The 14,860-nt window shown below is 51.0% G+C and overlaps 1 protein-coding gene across 1 annotated transcript; it reads right to left on the reverse strand.

The window, feature by feature from the left end:
• Positions 1-213: 213 nt before the first annotated feature.
• TMEM116 (transmembrane protein 116) lies at positions 214-14,437 on the reverse strand. Its single transcript, XM_039561365.1, has 11 exons — positions 14,073-14,437; positions 13,679-13,725; positions 13,484-13,547; positions 9,423-9,554; positions 5,705-5,809; positions 5,203-5,252; positions 4,681-4,764; positions 4,461-4,599; positions 3,610-3,754; positions 3,447-3,520; positions 214-2,775 (listed from the first exon to the last, which is right to left on the reverse strand). Exons 1-11 carry the CDS (start codon positions 14,118-14,120, stop codon positions 2,575-2,577), a joined length of 1,089 nt encoding a protein of 362 aa, XP_039417299.1. The 5' UTR covers positions 14,121-14,437; the 3' UTR covers positions 214-2,574.
• Between the last annotated feature and the right edge of the window lie 423 nt (positions 14,438-14,860).

A 14,860-nucleotide genomic window follows, 5' to 3' on the forward strand; every position in this document is an offset into this window, starting at 1 on the left:
CTGGGCATGTGGTTAGTGGTGAATGCCGTGGTGCTGGGTTAATTTTTGGATTTGATGATGGTCTTAGAGGGCCTTTCCAGCCTTAAAGATTCCATGATTCCATTATTCTGCCACCCCCTAGCCCCCCATCCCCCCTCCCTTATCCATGGGAATAAGCACTTGAATGAGGCTTTGAGATGAAAGGATGACAGGAGAGGCTGGATAAATCCCGTGGAAGTTGTGGCAACATAACCCAAAATTGCCTTTTTTAAGCCCAGCTTTCCATCAGATGGCAGCAGCACCTGCCCAGTGCTCCCAGTAGCTGTGGGGTCGGACTGGGCAGTTAGGGAAGGGAGGGATGAGTCCTTCTGTCTTCAGTGACACTGGAAAGGTTCCTTTGGGATGATGATCCTTGCAGGGTCTGGGCTTGGCTGAAGTGGGAGCCCTGCTGGGACTTGGGGCAGGACTGGGGGACACTGGGTGGTGAGAAATGGATCTGCCTTTGTTCCTGCTGGCCCTGTGCTTTTCCAGGGAGCAGGGAGTGCTTCCCCTCACCCTTCTGACCACGGCGCTGGCACTTGGACCCTTCCTGCCTCTGGAAATAGTTTTGTTATCCTTGAGCAGGGCTTGACTTGGTGACAGGAACCAGACACAGCCTTGTCCCAGGAGCACTTCAGGACAAAAGATGGGACAGTTGTGAGGGCTCAGGCTCCTTCCTTGTAAGAGAATTTCCCTCTGTTTGGTGCCTTTGAGGAGTTCTGAGAGGGTTGGGTGGTGAGTGACCCTCGGAGCATCCAGACTGGGAAAGGGAGTGAGGGAACAGTTTCCTGGGAGCACATAAAGCAGCCACCCCAGCTGTGAGCCAAAAGGATTCTCCCATGTCCCAGGAGGATGTGTGGCCCATGGAATGGCTCTTTCCAGCAAGAAAACTCCCCTCAAACAAACACTGCGTGACTGCTGAGCTGCCTGAGGAGCCCTGGGACTGTGTCAGCACCCACTGACAGCTCTGATGGTCCATTAGCAATCCAATCATTGTTTCCCGGGTAATCTTCCATCACTTAGGAAGTCTTAATCCCCTTTTAAACAAATTGCACTGGCTCCACAAACGGGGTCAGTCCCTGGAGGGTGCAGGAGGCTCCTGGGATATGTTTCACATCCTGCTTGCTCCTGCCAGTGCCAGGGCACAGATCCCTTCCTCCCCACAACATATTTGCCTTTGAACTGGGGCTGGAGAAACACTGAATCATCCACGGGGCTCTTCCATGGGATTTTTGCTGCTGAATTCCAGGCAGCTTTTTGACTGTCTCTCCAGCCTGGGAAGCAGTGCCTGTGGCATCCAAGCTGTGTCCCAAGAGCCAGAGGAGTTCTCCTGCTGGAATGGGGCCTCTCTTTCCTGCTCCAAAGGCTCTTCCTGCTCAGCCTCTTCCAGCTCTCCTGGGGTTGCACAGCCCATGATACAGTTATTCCAAGGAAACTTGGCTCTAAGGCAGGGAAAACCAGCCAGGATCGAGTGTTCTGTATCATTGACAGACGGGGTAAATTACATGACTCAGGCAGAAATATTTTGGAATAAAAAACTTCCCTGTAATACTTCATGACCCCAGAGGGGACATTAAACGTTGGGACTAGAGAATGGGTTCCTGAGGAGGATTTGAAGGACCAGGTGGAAGAAGATGGCTGAAAACCTTGGGTTTATCCTGTAGAACAGCAATATTGAATTGTTTCACTCGGTCTCACGCTGTAGGAGAAAATAAGTAATTGACCAAAACTCCAGGGCCCTTGTGTGACTTACCCAGAGTTTACACAGTTACATTATGTAAGTTAATTACACAAAGCTGGAGTATTTCCTCTTCTTGTAGAACCTGCTATGTGAAGAATTTGGGTTGGACCCAAAAAGTGAAGCTGTTAGAAAATAAAGAGTGTAAAGGTAAAGAGTTGTTTTCAACACAGCTTAAGATCTGGTTTATTTTCTATAGAAAGTTGAGACCTCAGCAAATAATTCATGTGAGCATCCGGAAATGTAAAGAGAGATTCAGACAAAGTCCTGCTCACCTGGTTCATGAGGGATGCTCCACAGAGTCGAAGCAGCTGATTTTTGGGAGTATTGTGGCCGAGCAGGAGGAAGGGAAGGGAAACGTGCAGAAATTCCAGGCAGGTTTTGTCCTGCTTTGCAATTCTTCACTCCCTGCAGTTGGCTCTTAGGGTGGTGCATGTTCTCATGGTTAGAGTGAATTAAAAGGCAGACATTGAAAAATACTCATTTTGCTTTACTGTTAATTTGTAAAAGCAAAGACTTGGAGAAATAAAGTAAAACCTCCTCTGCCCAACCTCCAAGGAGCTGGACCAGGTCTCTGAGCCGTTACATGGGGTTTGCTGCATTTCTAAGGATACTTCCAGGAGGAGAAAGTCTGGACTAAAGATTTACCACGTTGAAAGAATCCCTTTAGAGTCCATAAAATAAATAACTATGTCCACTGAGCGCCTGGCTCTGCCAGCCCCGCTGGAGCTCGGGCTGTGCTGCCCGAGGGACAGTTCCATCCCCGGATAACGAGGAGCTGGAAAGACTCTGCCTCTTTCCTTGCAGGCAGGGCTGCATCAGAGCAGGGTGGAGGAGGAGCCCTCGGTGTCGGGCGGCCCGGCGGGGGCCGTGCTGGAGTAGAACTTTTTCTGGGAGCGCAGGAGCGGGGTCTGGGTGTCCACGTCCCGGAGGGAGCCGCGCTTCAGGGACAGGAACACGTGCTGGGTCCAGCCGTACACCAGGCAGTTCAGGAGCCCCTGGGAAGCCGCGGTGAGAGCCTGGGAGAGAGCACGGGGGAATCAGGGATGCCAGCACTGCACCGTGCTCTGAGATCCCTGGAAAACCTCCCCCTTCCAGCAGGGTTTTATCTTCCGTATGACAGAGAAATCGCGTTGTTATTTTAATAAATGTTTAATGAATATCTAATTAAATATAAATGCCACACAAATATATTTTATATATACTAATATATTAAATAAATATAAGAACTATATAATTTAATAAAATGTCTAACTTCTGCCTCAGGCACAGGAAGGAGCTGGACAAGTGTTGTTAAGGAATCACATTTGGAGATTTAGGGACATAGGGAAAACTCAAAGACATGGGGAAAAAACCCCAGTTTCTGGGGATCCTTTCTAGTCCTATTTGCTACAGTTTCCATGACCACAGAATCATAGACCTTCAAGATCACCAAGTCCAAACATCCACCCAGCACTGTGTTCACCACTAAACTGTTACAGTGCTGGGATTTTGGGCCCTGAGACCTTTTCAAGGCCATGAAAAACATAAACTGCCTAACCAAGACCTTTGCCAAGCAAAAGCACAAACCAGACTTGGGCTCACACAGCAGAGATCCTTGTCCAGCTGCATCCAGCAGGGACTGGATGCAGGGCAGGAGTACTCAAGGTGAGAAGGCAGGAAACAGGAGGATGCAGGGGCAGACATTTACCTGCAGGATCAGCAGAGCCATGTAGATTTTGCTGGTTGTTGAAGCAGTCAATTTCAGTATTCCAAGGAGGACAGCTGTGGAAAGGGATGGATGAGAGGGTGAAGTTAACCCCACCTCTCTGGAGTTGCACAGGGGGATGCTGTGGGAGGAACTCTCTGCTCACCTGGGGCCCAGCAGCAGAAGAAGGCAACGGGGTAGAAAACCACCCGTTGTTCCACCATCTTAATCATGGCCCACTGCTGATCCCCCAGGAATCCTGTGGAGTTCACAAACCTTTTGTACAGACCTCGGGCCTGACTGAGGATAACCTGGAAAAGAACAGGCAAATGTTATTGTTCAGGCTGTGATCTGCTGGGTTCATCCAGGGTGGATCCCAGTCCATCCAACCTTTTCACACAGCACTGAAATCCTGGGGGAGGTGTTGCTCTGCACGTGGCCTTTTCTAAACGGAAGACTCTGAATTGATTTTAGAATCATTAAATTGTTTAGGCTGGAAAAATTCTCTTAAGATCAAAGAGTCCAACCATTAATCACCTCTTGCTGACCCACGCAGGAGGTGATCTCTCCTGCCAGGCTCCAAGCCTTCTAAATCCTACTAAATATTTCTGGGATGAGTTGACAGAACACTGGACTCCAGATGGATTTATATGGTGGCACAGTGATATTTTCCCTCCCCTACCACCCTTTCCAAAAGGGAAGCAGCAGCACACAGTTATTCCCCTGCCCTATTTACCAAGAGCACGGAGTAAGCAGTGGATTCACACTGAGAGCAGGGTTGGATGGGATATTGGGAACAAATCCTTCCAAGGAAAGCTGTGGCTGCCACATCCCTGGAAGTGTCCAAGGCCAGGTCGGACAGGGCTTGAAGCAACCTGGGATAGCGGAAGGTGTCTGCGCACATGGGAGGGGTGGCACTGGGTGAGCTTAAGATGCCTTCCCACCCAAACCATTCCAGGATTCCATGACTGCCTGGCCTGTGGTGCCATGCCAGGACTACACAAGGACCAGCCTTACCAGGATGGCTACGAAGCTGATGAGGAAGGAGATGAGGAAGACGCCAATGCTGTAGAAATGCATCGCGCGGCAAACGGAGCCGCTCAGACTCTGGGGCTCGCTGGGGGGCTCGGCCATCTCCGTGTGCATCAGGAGACACCTGTGGGGACACAGGGAAGAGCCTGAGCTCCTGCCCACCCCCAGCAGCCCTGGGGCTGTGAGAGGAAGGGAGGGAGCTCACCCGTGCTTCTGGCTGAAGTTCTGGTAGCAATTACTGCTGTTACCCAGGCAAAACACCGGCACCATGAGGAGCAAAGGGATCAGGCTGAGAGGAGAAAGGACAGCACAGTCATGGGTTATTGCACTGCTCCACTTGGGCACTGCTTGGTTTTTCTCCCATCACTACAGAGGACTTTAAAGTTGTTTTTATTGGCAGTGCTCTGGAAAAGTATTTTATCAGCTTTACCAACATTGGTGCTTTCATTTGTGAGGGCTAATCATTGGTAAAGGGAAACCTTCTGGAAAACCACATCCAGTTAATAAAGTTATCATTAACTTGGTTGAAAAAACCTCTTACTCTGCATTCATGTGGTCACTGCTGTTAAAGATGAGCTTCACAGCTTTTAGTAAAACTTGCTTCAAAACAAGTAGGAAACAGAGATCAGGACACTGCAGTTTACCAAATCCACATCCTCCTGCCAGGGAGAATTAACTCTTCATTTACCAAATCCACACTCTCCCACTAGGGAGAATGAATTCTTACCTTGACAAGATCGTTGCTATTCGGCCAACACAACTTGCATAATCTACAACCTGCAAAATCCAAAAATCCTAATGAAATTACCATTTTTCTACAGCCCCTGGTTCACAGCAAGCAGCTTCCAGGGAGCATTTCAGCAGCTGAGGGGGATCTGCCCAGCCTGCTGCTCTTGAACTTCCAGATGGAACAGCTGGGATAGGAAGGTTGCTGTGCACAGCAAATGTCTGGGGAAGCTGTGTAGGGCAGTGGAGATTATGGGTTTGTTTGGAAGAGCTGCATAAGGAAGGTGCCATCTTGCAGGAATACCTGGGAACCCACATCCTGGTCACGGCAGCGGTGGTGCCTCCCTGTTCAGGTGTGAGGGAGGAAACAACTGCAAGGATTTTGGTCACGGGGTGTGTGAAGTGTTTGCTCAGCCTGCAATGCAGGGAGAGTTTTCCTGAGTGTTGTGTCCTTGTCCCTCAGTTCCCAGCCTTTACACCAGTCCCACATCAGTCCCACTCGCCTGGGGAGGCACCCTGAAGAGGTTCTGGTTGTATTTCACCTTTAGGTCCATGTACAGGTGCCAGGTGTAGTTGACAGTGTAGAGGAAAGAGGCCACGTAGAATATCTGAGAAATTAAAACAGCATTTCAGTCCTGGAATAACAATTCCTGTAGCATGTTTAGCTCCTCCCAAATCCCATGGAACAGAGGCAGGATGATGAACACCTGCCAAAGGTGAGGGTCCCTGCACAGCCCCTGTGCTCACATCCAGCTGGGAAGAGCCAGGTTGGAGAGAGATTCCCACTTTAAACTGCACAAAAGCAGCTTCACTTTGGCCTCAGACAGGAGACAGGAAAACTAATGACAGCAGGACTATCTTAGAAATAAAAATCTTTGTGATCTGGCTCATTTTTTTGGCTCAGAGCCTGGCAGTGAGGGTTTCAGAGGCACTTGGACCCTCTCAATGCTATGTCCATTAGGAAACACAGCACAGATGTGACATTTAGATTTGGTTCTTGCATAATGAGCTCTCTACGAAGAGAATTCACGGAAACAGAAAACAATTGGATACTTCAAGAGGAATGTGAGGGCAGGTATTCTCTGCCCTCAGCTTGAGTTAACATCCCAAAAACCCCTTTCTTCCTCCACAGGAAAAAGAAGAGAAAGGATAGAGCACACTGAGAGTTTCATAGCCTTTGCTTCCAGCTTGAGATGAGACCAATTATCTAAAACTTCCTATAAACCCCCCCGAATCTTTTTCACATTTGTTTCCAAATCCATGCTTGCTCCAGGCTGCCTAATCACATGTACATGCATGTGCTGTGTTTGTCACAGGAAACACAAACTTCAGTGGTAAAGGCAAAGAGGAAGGGCTGGACAAAGGATTTTTTTTTTTTCCTGGGCCATTCCTATCCTTTGCCAAAAAGATAAGGAGCACACATTTGCCACCCTGATATCATCCACGGCTGGGAAAGTGGTCACTAAACAAACTCGGCCTCCTTCACTGAGGTTGCGAATGCTCCTGGCTGGCTCAAGAGGCCGAGTCCAAGGGCTGCCACAAGAATATTGCAGTGACTTTCCAGCTCATTAAATGAGCTTTAATGAGAGGTTGTTGCCCTTTTCCAACTACTTCCAGAGAAGGCCAAAACAGAACACAAGGATCGTTCCCTTGCACTTCAGGACGCCTGGGAGAGGCTCATGTAATGTCAGCGCTGCCTTCTGGAACAGGGACCCAAATGCCACTTGTGAAGGTGCCAGCAGGAGGGGCAGGGAATTCTGCTCTCCCGAGCCCCAGCTTTGGGGCTGGGGACAGTCCTGCAGCACTGCCCACAAGGAGATAAAGCAGAGACACAAGAATCCCTCATTATCCCACTTGTGTGGCTCCCATTGTGCTCCCCAGCATGAACAGAGCCTGCCAGGACATTATTAGGCCACTGGAACTGAACTGGAAGAATGTAGGGGAGTTGTGCAATTATAACCACAATCTGGACTTGATTATTGCAATGCAGGAGGAGGTGAGAATGAGGGACAGCAAAGGGAGCAGTATTTACATTCATAGCAATCAAAGCTCTGGGGCTGAAACAGGGAAAATCCAAGAAACAAAGGAATCTCCTCCTTTATGACACAGTTTGGACATTGGGCAGCTCCATCCACTGCAACATCAGCCCATGGTGACAAATAATGGCAAACAGCCTGAATAAAGCAAAATATTGTCCTGCTCTCAAGGCAGTGCCTTGAGGTATCACAGGGACTGCAGTGTAAGCCTCTCCAAAGGCTGCAAACTCCACTGCTGGGCTGTCTCTGCTCGTCCTCACCTCAGCACATCCGACACCCTCTTAGTGTTGGTGTGCAGAAAAGCCACAGGTGTTTGTGAGACACCCAGAAACACAGTGAGATATTTATTTACTCATGTCATCAGCTTACAGATCCCTTCTGCTCTGCAGAAGCTGCTGGTTCAACCTGTTACTGGCTCCTTCTTACGCACAAGGTGTTCTCACCTCTCAAGGGCACTGAAAGGTGCTGGGTGAGGAGGTCCTGCACTGTCACGTGCCCTGGGAGAAAGGTTGCTATGGAAAAGGCTCAGTTTGTTTTAATTTCTCCCAGAGCAAACAGCAGTGACAGCTCTTGCCAGGCACAATCTGGCTCTGCCACCCAGGCAGTCCCTGTGCTGTGGAGAGTGGTGGTGGCACACAGGAGAGGAGCCAGGGGACACTGGCTGAGCTCAGGGTGTGACTGCACACTCCACCACAAGCCCTGTTCTGGAAGAACTGGCCCAAGGCCAGCTCTGCCCAGCCAGCATGAAAAGAAAGATCCTACCTTGTCCTATCCTGCGTTGGTGTCCCTGAGAAGCACAGCCACAGGCTAGAAAAGTGAGGGCAGAAAAGAGCCAGAAGTGCAGGGGAGCTGAGAAATTATGGGCATATTGTCCATATCCAACCTATTTCTCCTCCAGCAGTGCAAATTGCCTTCTCCAGGCCTTATAAGGATCACACCAGCATCAAGAACTGTCCCCCAGGGACAGTTCCCCAAGGAAAACAGCTCAGGGACACCCTCAGTCCTGCTTGCTCCTTCCACCTCCCAGTTCTGAAAGCCTCTTCCGAGCTCTCCTCATTTTTCCCTGTACCATCACCTTGAAGACATCTTTGATGTTGTTCTGCATCATTCCCAAGTGGCCAAGTTACCCACACCTCACTGTTTCATCTCTCAACATGAACATATTGTGGAGCCTCCAGAGCAGCACAGCAGAGCTGGAGAGGCCAGAGATGAGCTTGGGATGAAACAGCTGCTCTCACCACCCTCAGCAACACATTTGTACCTCCAAAACCAGCTGCTGAAACAAGCCTGGGCTGCAGAGGCCATCCCCAGACACACAACAGCAGGAACAATTCCATCCTGCACCTGCAGCTACTTCCCTGCCCTCTCTGAGGCACATGGAGATCCTTTCCAGCTTTGGATGCTGCTGCTCCATGAGGACATTCAGTTCCCAGTTGTGGGTACCACCACACTCTCATGGAGCTGCCTGAGCCTACACATCAAGACTTCCAAAAGCCCCTTGCTCTTCCCAGCCATGTCCTTTAAAAGGAAATAATTAATTCCAGGGATCATCACTTATGAACCCCCCCAGGCCCAAGCTCAGCTGGACCCTGCAGAGATTTTTGAGAGCCAATATTTCCAAAGTCTGGTATTGAAACGGGAACTGAGTGAGGCAACAGCAAACTGTCAGGAAAACAGTGCTCACTCACCCTACTCCAACTGGTCCCCAGCACATGGAATCAGTTAGAAAGCAGCTCAGTCAATGGGACTCAGGCTGAGCTTGTGCTGATGGAGGATCCTTGGGAAGAGCAAGAACTGGGATGTTCATGTGAGTAATTTAAGTCTGAGCTCAAGCAAGTCACAGAATGTGTCTGTTCCTGCCCAGGCTGGAGGAAGCATGAAGAGGAATAGAAAAGCTGCTACGTGAGAGCAGAGAGATCCATGGGCACGAATCCAATGGGAAAGAGATCAAGCCCCATCTGCTCATTTCACACAAACAACCACAAAATCCCACCTTCTCTTTTCCTCTCACACACCAGAGGACCCTAAACCCCAGTGTCATCATCTCCCTTTTCCACACAAAGCCAAGGGACCTGCTAAAGCCTGTCTAGAAACAGCCCCCACAGCCACGCTCTGATCACTCAGCGAGGTTAATTACGACAAAATTATGAGGTTAATTATGGAATGTGGAGCCAAGGCCACTCACCTGTCCTGTGGCCTGCAGGTTGTAGCAGATGAGGTCCTGCTGGGAGGTGGGTGAGCTATAGAGCAGGGCCCCAGCCAGCCAGCACATGCCCAGGAACAAGTCCGAGAGGCTCAGGTAGAAAAGTGGACGCACCTGGAAAAGGAAAAAGGCTCAGCAGGTGTGAGTGGAGTCACAACCCTCCCACACTCCCCCACAGCTGCAGTTTTACCCCGTTATCAGACATAAAGATATTAAATACAGTCTTTTACAGGCTTTTCTGCAGGTGAGGAAAATATTTCAATAGAAAACAGTATCCCGCTGCAAAGTTATTTTGAAAGCCTTAATTGAGGGTAAGTGGGGGATAAGTGGCACTTGGTGGAGGGATGATTTTACCCTCAGGGATGCACTGTGACAATATTTCTGAGACCATTCAATTAATATGCAGCAAACCCTGAGAGCTTCAAGGAAAAAAAGTCTCCTCTACTTTCACAGCCAAGCGAGTTCAAAGGAAAGGTACTAGGTGAAAAATTTTCAACATTTACTCATGAATATCATCGTTGTTTTCGGCGATTTAAAATTACTACACCAATTGTAGCAGAAAGGTTAATTGTGCTCAGACATCAATACCAGGTTATCTGGTGTTATCTGAACACTGTCACCCCCCAGCTCTTCTGGTGACACAACTCTCCTTGCAGGCAAAATCCACGTGGATTTGTGCTCTCAGGAGCTGTTCCATGCACATACTCTGCTCTAACCACCACTTCTGCTACAGGATCCAAGAGCAGCATCAAAACTTATAGAAAATATCCCAAATATCCATAATGTAAAATTTTGCAGAACGGGACTGGTTGGCAGGGAGAAGAGACATCATGTTTTAAATAAACTCACAGAGAAATCAAACTTTTGGTAAACACAAACCCTTCCTCAGGTCTGGAATGATTTGAAACAAACATTTTTCTATGTGTTCCATGTCATTTCAGCTGGTGACTAAGGCTGGGTGACTGCCACAGCTGGGTTTGTTTTACACGCTGGATTAATTTCCACTGAGAGCCATTAGTCTCTGCTGCATCTTGCTGGCAAGGAGTCACGTCTCCTTTAACAACAGTTTCCAGCCCATTTCCAGTTTGCACACACTGGCCAGGACTGTAAACATTGCAGGAAAACATTTGTGCAAAATTCTGGCCAACATTTTCATTGTTATTGGGAGAGCAGAGACTCTGGAAAAGCGGTCAAATTACCCACATTCTTAATTGAAGCTTTTCGTACCTCATTTTCAGCATCCAGGAGAGAAAATTATGGTGTTTTTCTTTCCCTACAGAAAATTATAATGCTAAACACAGCATGAAAACGCTACAGGAGGCTTTGATTTTGTATTTCTTTTCACGGAGTTGAGCTTTTGGTGAGATTTGCCTCAATACTGTCCTGGAAGTAAATGTATGGCACGCATCACGTTGTGTTATACTTGTTCCCACATGCAATGAGAAAGAGTTTAGGAAGACTGATAAGAGTTAAGGTAGATCTGATCGAGCCAGATTTGTTCTTATGGCATGAAGTAGCAAGAGGCATAAAGATCTGGAGTTAATTTTTATTTAATTTCATCTATAAATGACTTTTTTTAACCAGGCTTTTCCTCGCTGGTGCAGAAATGAAGCCCTGGCACAACAGGCTGGGGACACTGTCCAGTTTGTGATCAAGGCAGGTTAAACCAAACAGCTTTAAAATAAGCAAAGAAGCCACTTTTGCAATCCAACAGGTGACCTCTTTCTCCAGCACAAGTGCCCTTGGAGCAAGGCACTGCTGAGGGGTCGAGGAGCTGTTGTGGCAGAGACCTGAATAAAGAAGTAGGTGACACAGTGGCAAGTGTGGCTCTGGCTTGCAAAAGGGGAAAGAAAATAACCACTGGTATTTATAAAATAGAGGAAGAGACTGTAAAGATGTAATGATTTACATCCTGGCAGCTCCAGCTGCAGCATACACGGGGATTTGGCTCTGTGGCCACAGCCCAGGCACATGTTGAGCTGCAGGTTCTTCCTCAAACCTGTTGAGCTACAGGTTCTTCCTCAAACCTGTTCAGCTGAGGTTCCTTCCTTGCTTGCCATCACCTCTTCTCAATGATTTACCTCAGGCTGAAGAGTTTTACTGACCCCGTAGAGACAGAAAAAAAGCTTTAAGAATGCAATATTTGATTTCTGAGGCTGGGGACAGGAAGGGAAGTGTTTCTAAGATCCTTCTCCTCCCAGCCTCCAGAGCTGTTTATTTTTAAACGTTTTGCTGTGGGTCCTCATGACTCAGGGAATAAGCTGTTTGTGGCAAGCTTTGGTATGGATCTCTTCCAGCCCTTTTGTTTACAAACTTCTACTTCAGACCCGAGACATGAGGACAAGACGATGGGGAAGTTACTGGAGATTTTGCCGTTTTTGAAACCCAGCAACAGATCTCCCCTGGCAGCAGAAGAGCCTGGAAGGCTGATGCAAACCAGTCCCTCCAGCTGGCATCCAGCCCTCCTATCCAGATTTGCAGAAATAATCTGAGCAGAAACATCTGGACCCTCTGGAGCAGGAAGGGCCCATCAGTGACCTGGAGCCATGTGTGGCTCACGAGCAGTTCCCAAGCCACAGCCCCATCACATGACTGAGAGCAGAAGGGCTCCTGAGTAACCCGGGATGAGGCTGCTGAGTCACACCAGGGCACCTGCCAAACCCAGCTCCACATCATTCCAGAGTGGAGGACCCCAGGAAGGAATCACATCTGGAGCTTTCCAGGTGCAAATGTGGTAGGAGGAGGCTTTGATGTGCACCTTGAGCAGCACAAGTTCAAGCAGGTTTTCCATTCCAGCAGTAAGGTGAAGTCCCAGCCTTCATGCTTCCCTGGGAATGCATGGAGATCTCTGCAGTTTATTCTGGATGTGCTGGGCAGAGCGTTTCCAGGAGGCTGGCTGGGAGTAAAGAGTCCTGCCTGTTGTAAGCAGGACAGATTTGCCCTGCAAACATGGGCTCACATTCTCCTTCCCACCCTGTGTCATCCAACAATGTGTTAGTTGCCTGCATTCCTTGCTCCTCCAGGGATAGTTCCCTGCATTCCCTGGAAGTCCCATTCTCCGGGCTGCAGATCAAGCCCACGATGCACAAAGAACACGAAGATGAGGGAAGGACAAATACAGCTGCTACCAGCTCCACTGACTTCCTGCGTGGTCCACAGGCCAAGCGGAGCCTGCAAATCCTGGACAGCAAATCCCAACTTCACAGAGATCAGCTTGGCTCACTGCCTCCAGGAAGTCCGGGACACACGGAGGGACTGCGTGTGGACATCCAAGCCTGGCAGGATGGGTTGGAGGGCTGTGGATTCTGTGCTCAAGCCAGCCATGTGCTTAGCATGTCAGATATATGCCAGCCCCATAGGATTCCCTGCACACACAACTATGGAATGCACTCGGGATGTGCATTTCTGCCCCATCTGCAGTGCACGTGTGGGCTGTCCCAACCCAAGGGATGTCTGCATCCGAGCCCTGCTGTTTCAGCAGTAGGAATGTTCATGGCAGGGGTGAATCTTCCAAAGCCCCACTGCAGAGCCCAGCACAATAAACTGCTTTCTAGCCTGTTTTTGTCTGAGCATTGAGTGGGGTCAGTTTTAGTAGCACATCTGCCCAGAAAAACTCCTTGGAGACAGCCAAAGACTGACACCTGTAAAAGCATTTCCATGGGACCAGCTCCAGTTTGCACTTCAGCAGCTTTGTGCACAACTCCTCAGCCCCCAGGAATTTGTCTGCACTGAGTAGGGCACGCTAAGAAATGCCTGCTCTCAGGAACAAGTGGAGGACATTCCAGGAGCAGCAGAAAGCACAGGACTAAGGAACCTGCTTCTCCTTGCAGAAGCACAGGTTCAAGGTCAGTCCTTTCACCTCTTACCAAGACAAAAAGCCCAATTCTTAGCAAGCCCTTTGCCTCCCAGCTATTAAACAAGGTTTAACCACATGACCCTAAGACCTGCAGCTGCTCCTCGGAGAGGGTCTGTGTTACGGGTGTGACCCACCTGCAGGGACCACCACCAAGGCTTAGGGAGGGAGAAGGAAGGTCAGACCTTACCTCGGGGGACCGCACTGCGTTTTGGAAAACGGCATAGGCAATAATTGAGCTGGAACCTACAACGCTGAGAAAACAAAGCACAGGTTGGAACAGGAGCGCGTCCGCCTCGCTGGGAGACGCGAGTTCTCTTTTTTTTTTTGTTTTTCGGGGAAAAATAATCTTCGCGCCAGTAACTCCATGGGCAGCGTGTCGTACCTGAGCATGGCCATGGTGAACTGGATCCATTGGAGCGCAGAGTAGACCTGGAGAGAAGGACGGGAGGGAGCTCAGGTGACACGGCCCCCGGCGCGGCAGGAACGCCCGGGGACCGCGGGGTCCCGGAGAGGGGCGGGCAGCACGGACCGGGGACAGGGAGCAGGGATCGCGGGGAGCGGCATCACGGGCCGGGGACTGGGGACAGCAGGATCCCGAAGAGGAATAAGCAGCACAAACGGGGACGGGGACTCGGGGAGGATCGGGCAGCACTGCCGGTGCCGCCGGGCATGGAGCGGGGCGCGGGGCTGGGGAAGGACCGTGACAGGATGGAGGAAGAGACGCGCACAGCGGGGTCCCGGGGAGGGGGCAGCCGTTGCCCCCAGGGCTCGCTCACCTCCTGCCAGCCCCCATCCAGCCGGTCCGCCTCCGCCGGCAGGGCCATGGGTACCGCTGCCGCCGCCGCACCGCTCCGGGGCTGAGAGCACCGCCCGCGCTCCGCCCCGGGGCCGCACCGCACCCGGCCCCCTCCGGCGGTGTCGGCTGCGCGGAGCGCTCGGTGGCAGAGAGGAGCTGAGGGGGCAGGAGCCCTGAGCAAACAGCGGGATTGGCGTCCCGGGGACCGGCATCCCGCGCATCCCTGCGGGGGCAGAACCGGCCGAGCCCCGGTGGGCGGGCTCGCTCCGGTCACCGCCGTCCCGGGCTCCCCTCACGGAGCCGCCCTGAGGGGACCCCGCGGAGCCTCGGCCCCGCCCCTCCGTGACGTCACCAGCACCGGGGGCGGGAAGGCGCTTGGAGGAGCGCGCGGGCGGTGGCAGCGCTGAGGGGCGCGCAGGGACCGCTCCCTTCAGAGAGCCCGGGCACGGTTCCTTCAGCGTCCCGGGAGCTGCTCCATTCAGGGCTCGGTCCCCTCAAGTGCTGATCCTATCAGGGGCTGCTCCTTTCAGAGTTCCGGGGAATAGTTCCCTCAGTGCCTGGAGAACTGCTCCCCTCAGCGCCCCGGGAGACGCTTCCCTCAGGGGCTGCGGGGCTGAGCCAGGCGGGACATGACTCCACACAGCCCTCCCAAGGACTGTCCACCCTGCCGGGGTCCTTCCTCCGCCGCTACTGAGGGGGAGAGAGCGCTGGGCAGATGGACACCCTCGGCTTCCCTCACGTCGCTTCCAGCTGGCATCATCTGGACGA

This window comes from Corvus cornix, chromosome 15 (assembly GCF_000738735.6).
Source record: "Corvus cornix cornix isolate S_Up_H32 chromosome 15, ASM73873v5, whole genome shotgun sequence".
Lineage (NCBI taxonomy): Eukaryota > Metazoa > Chordata > Aves > Passeriformes > Corvidae > Corvus > Corvus cornix.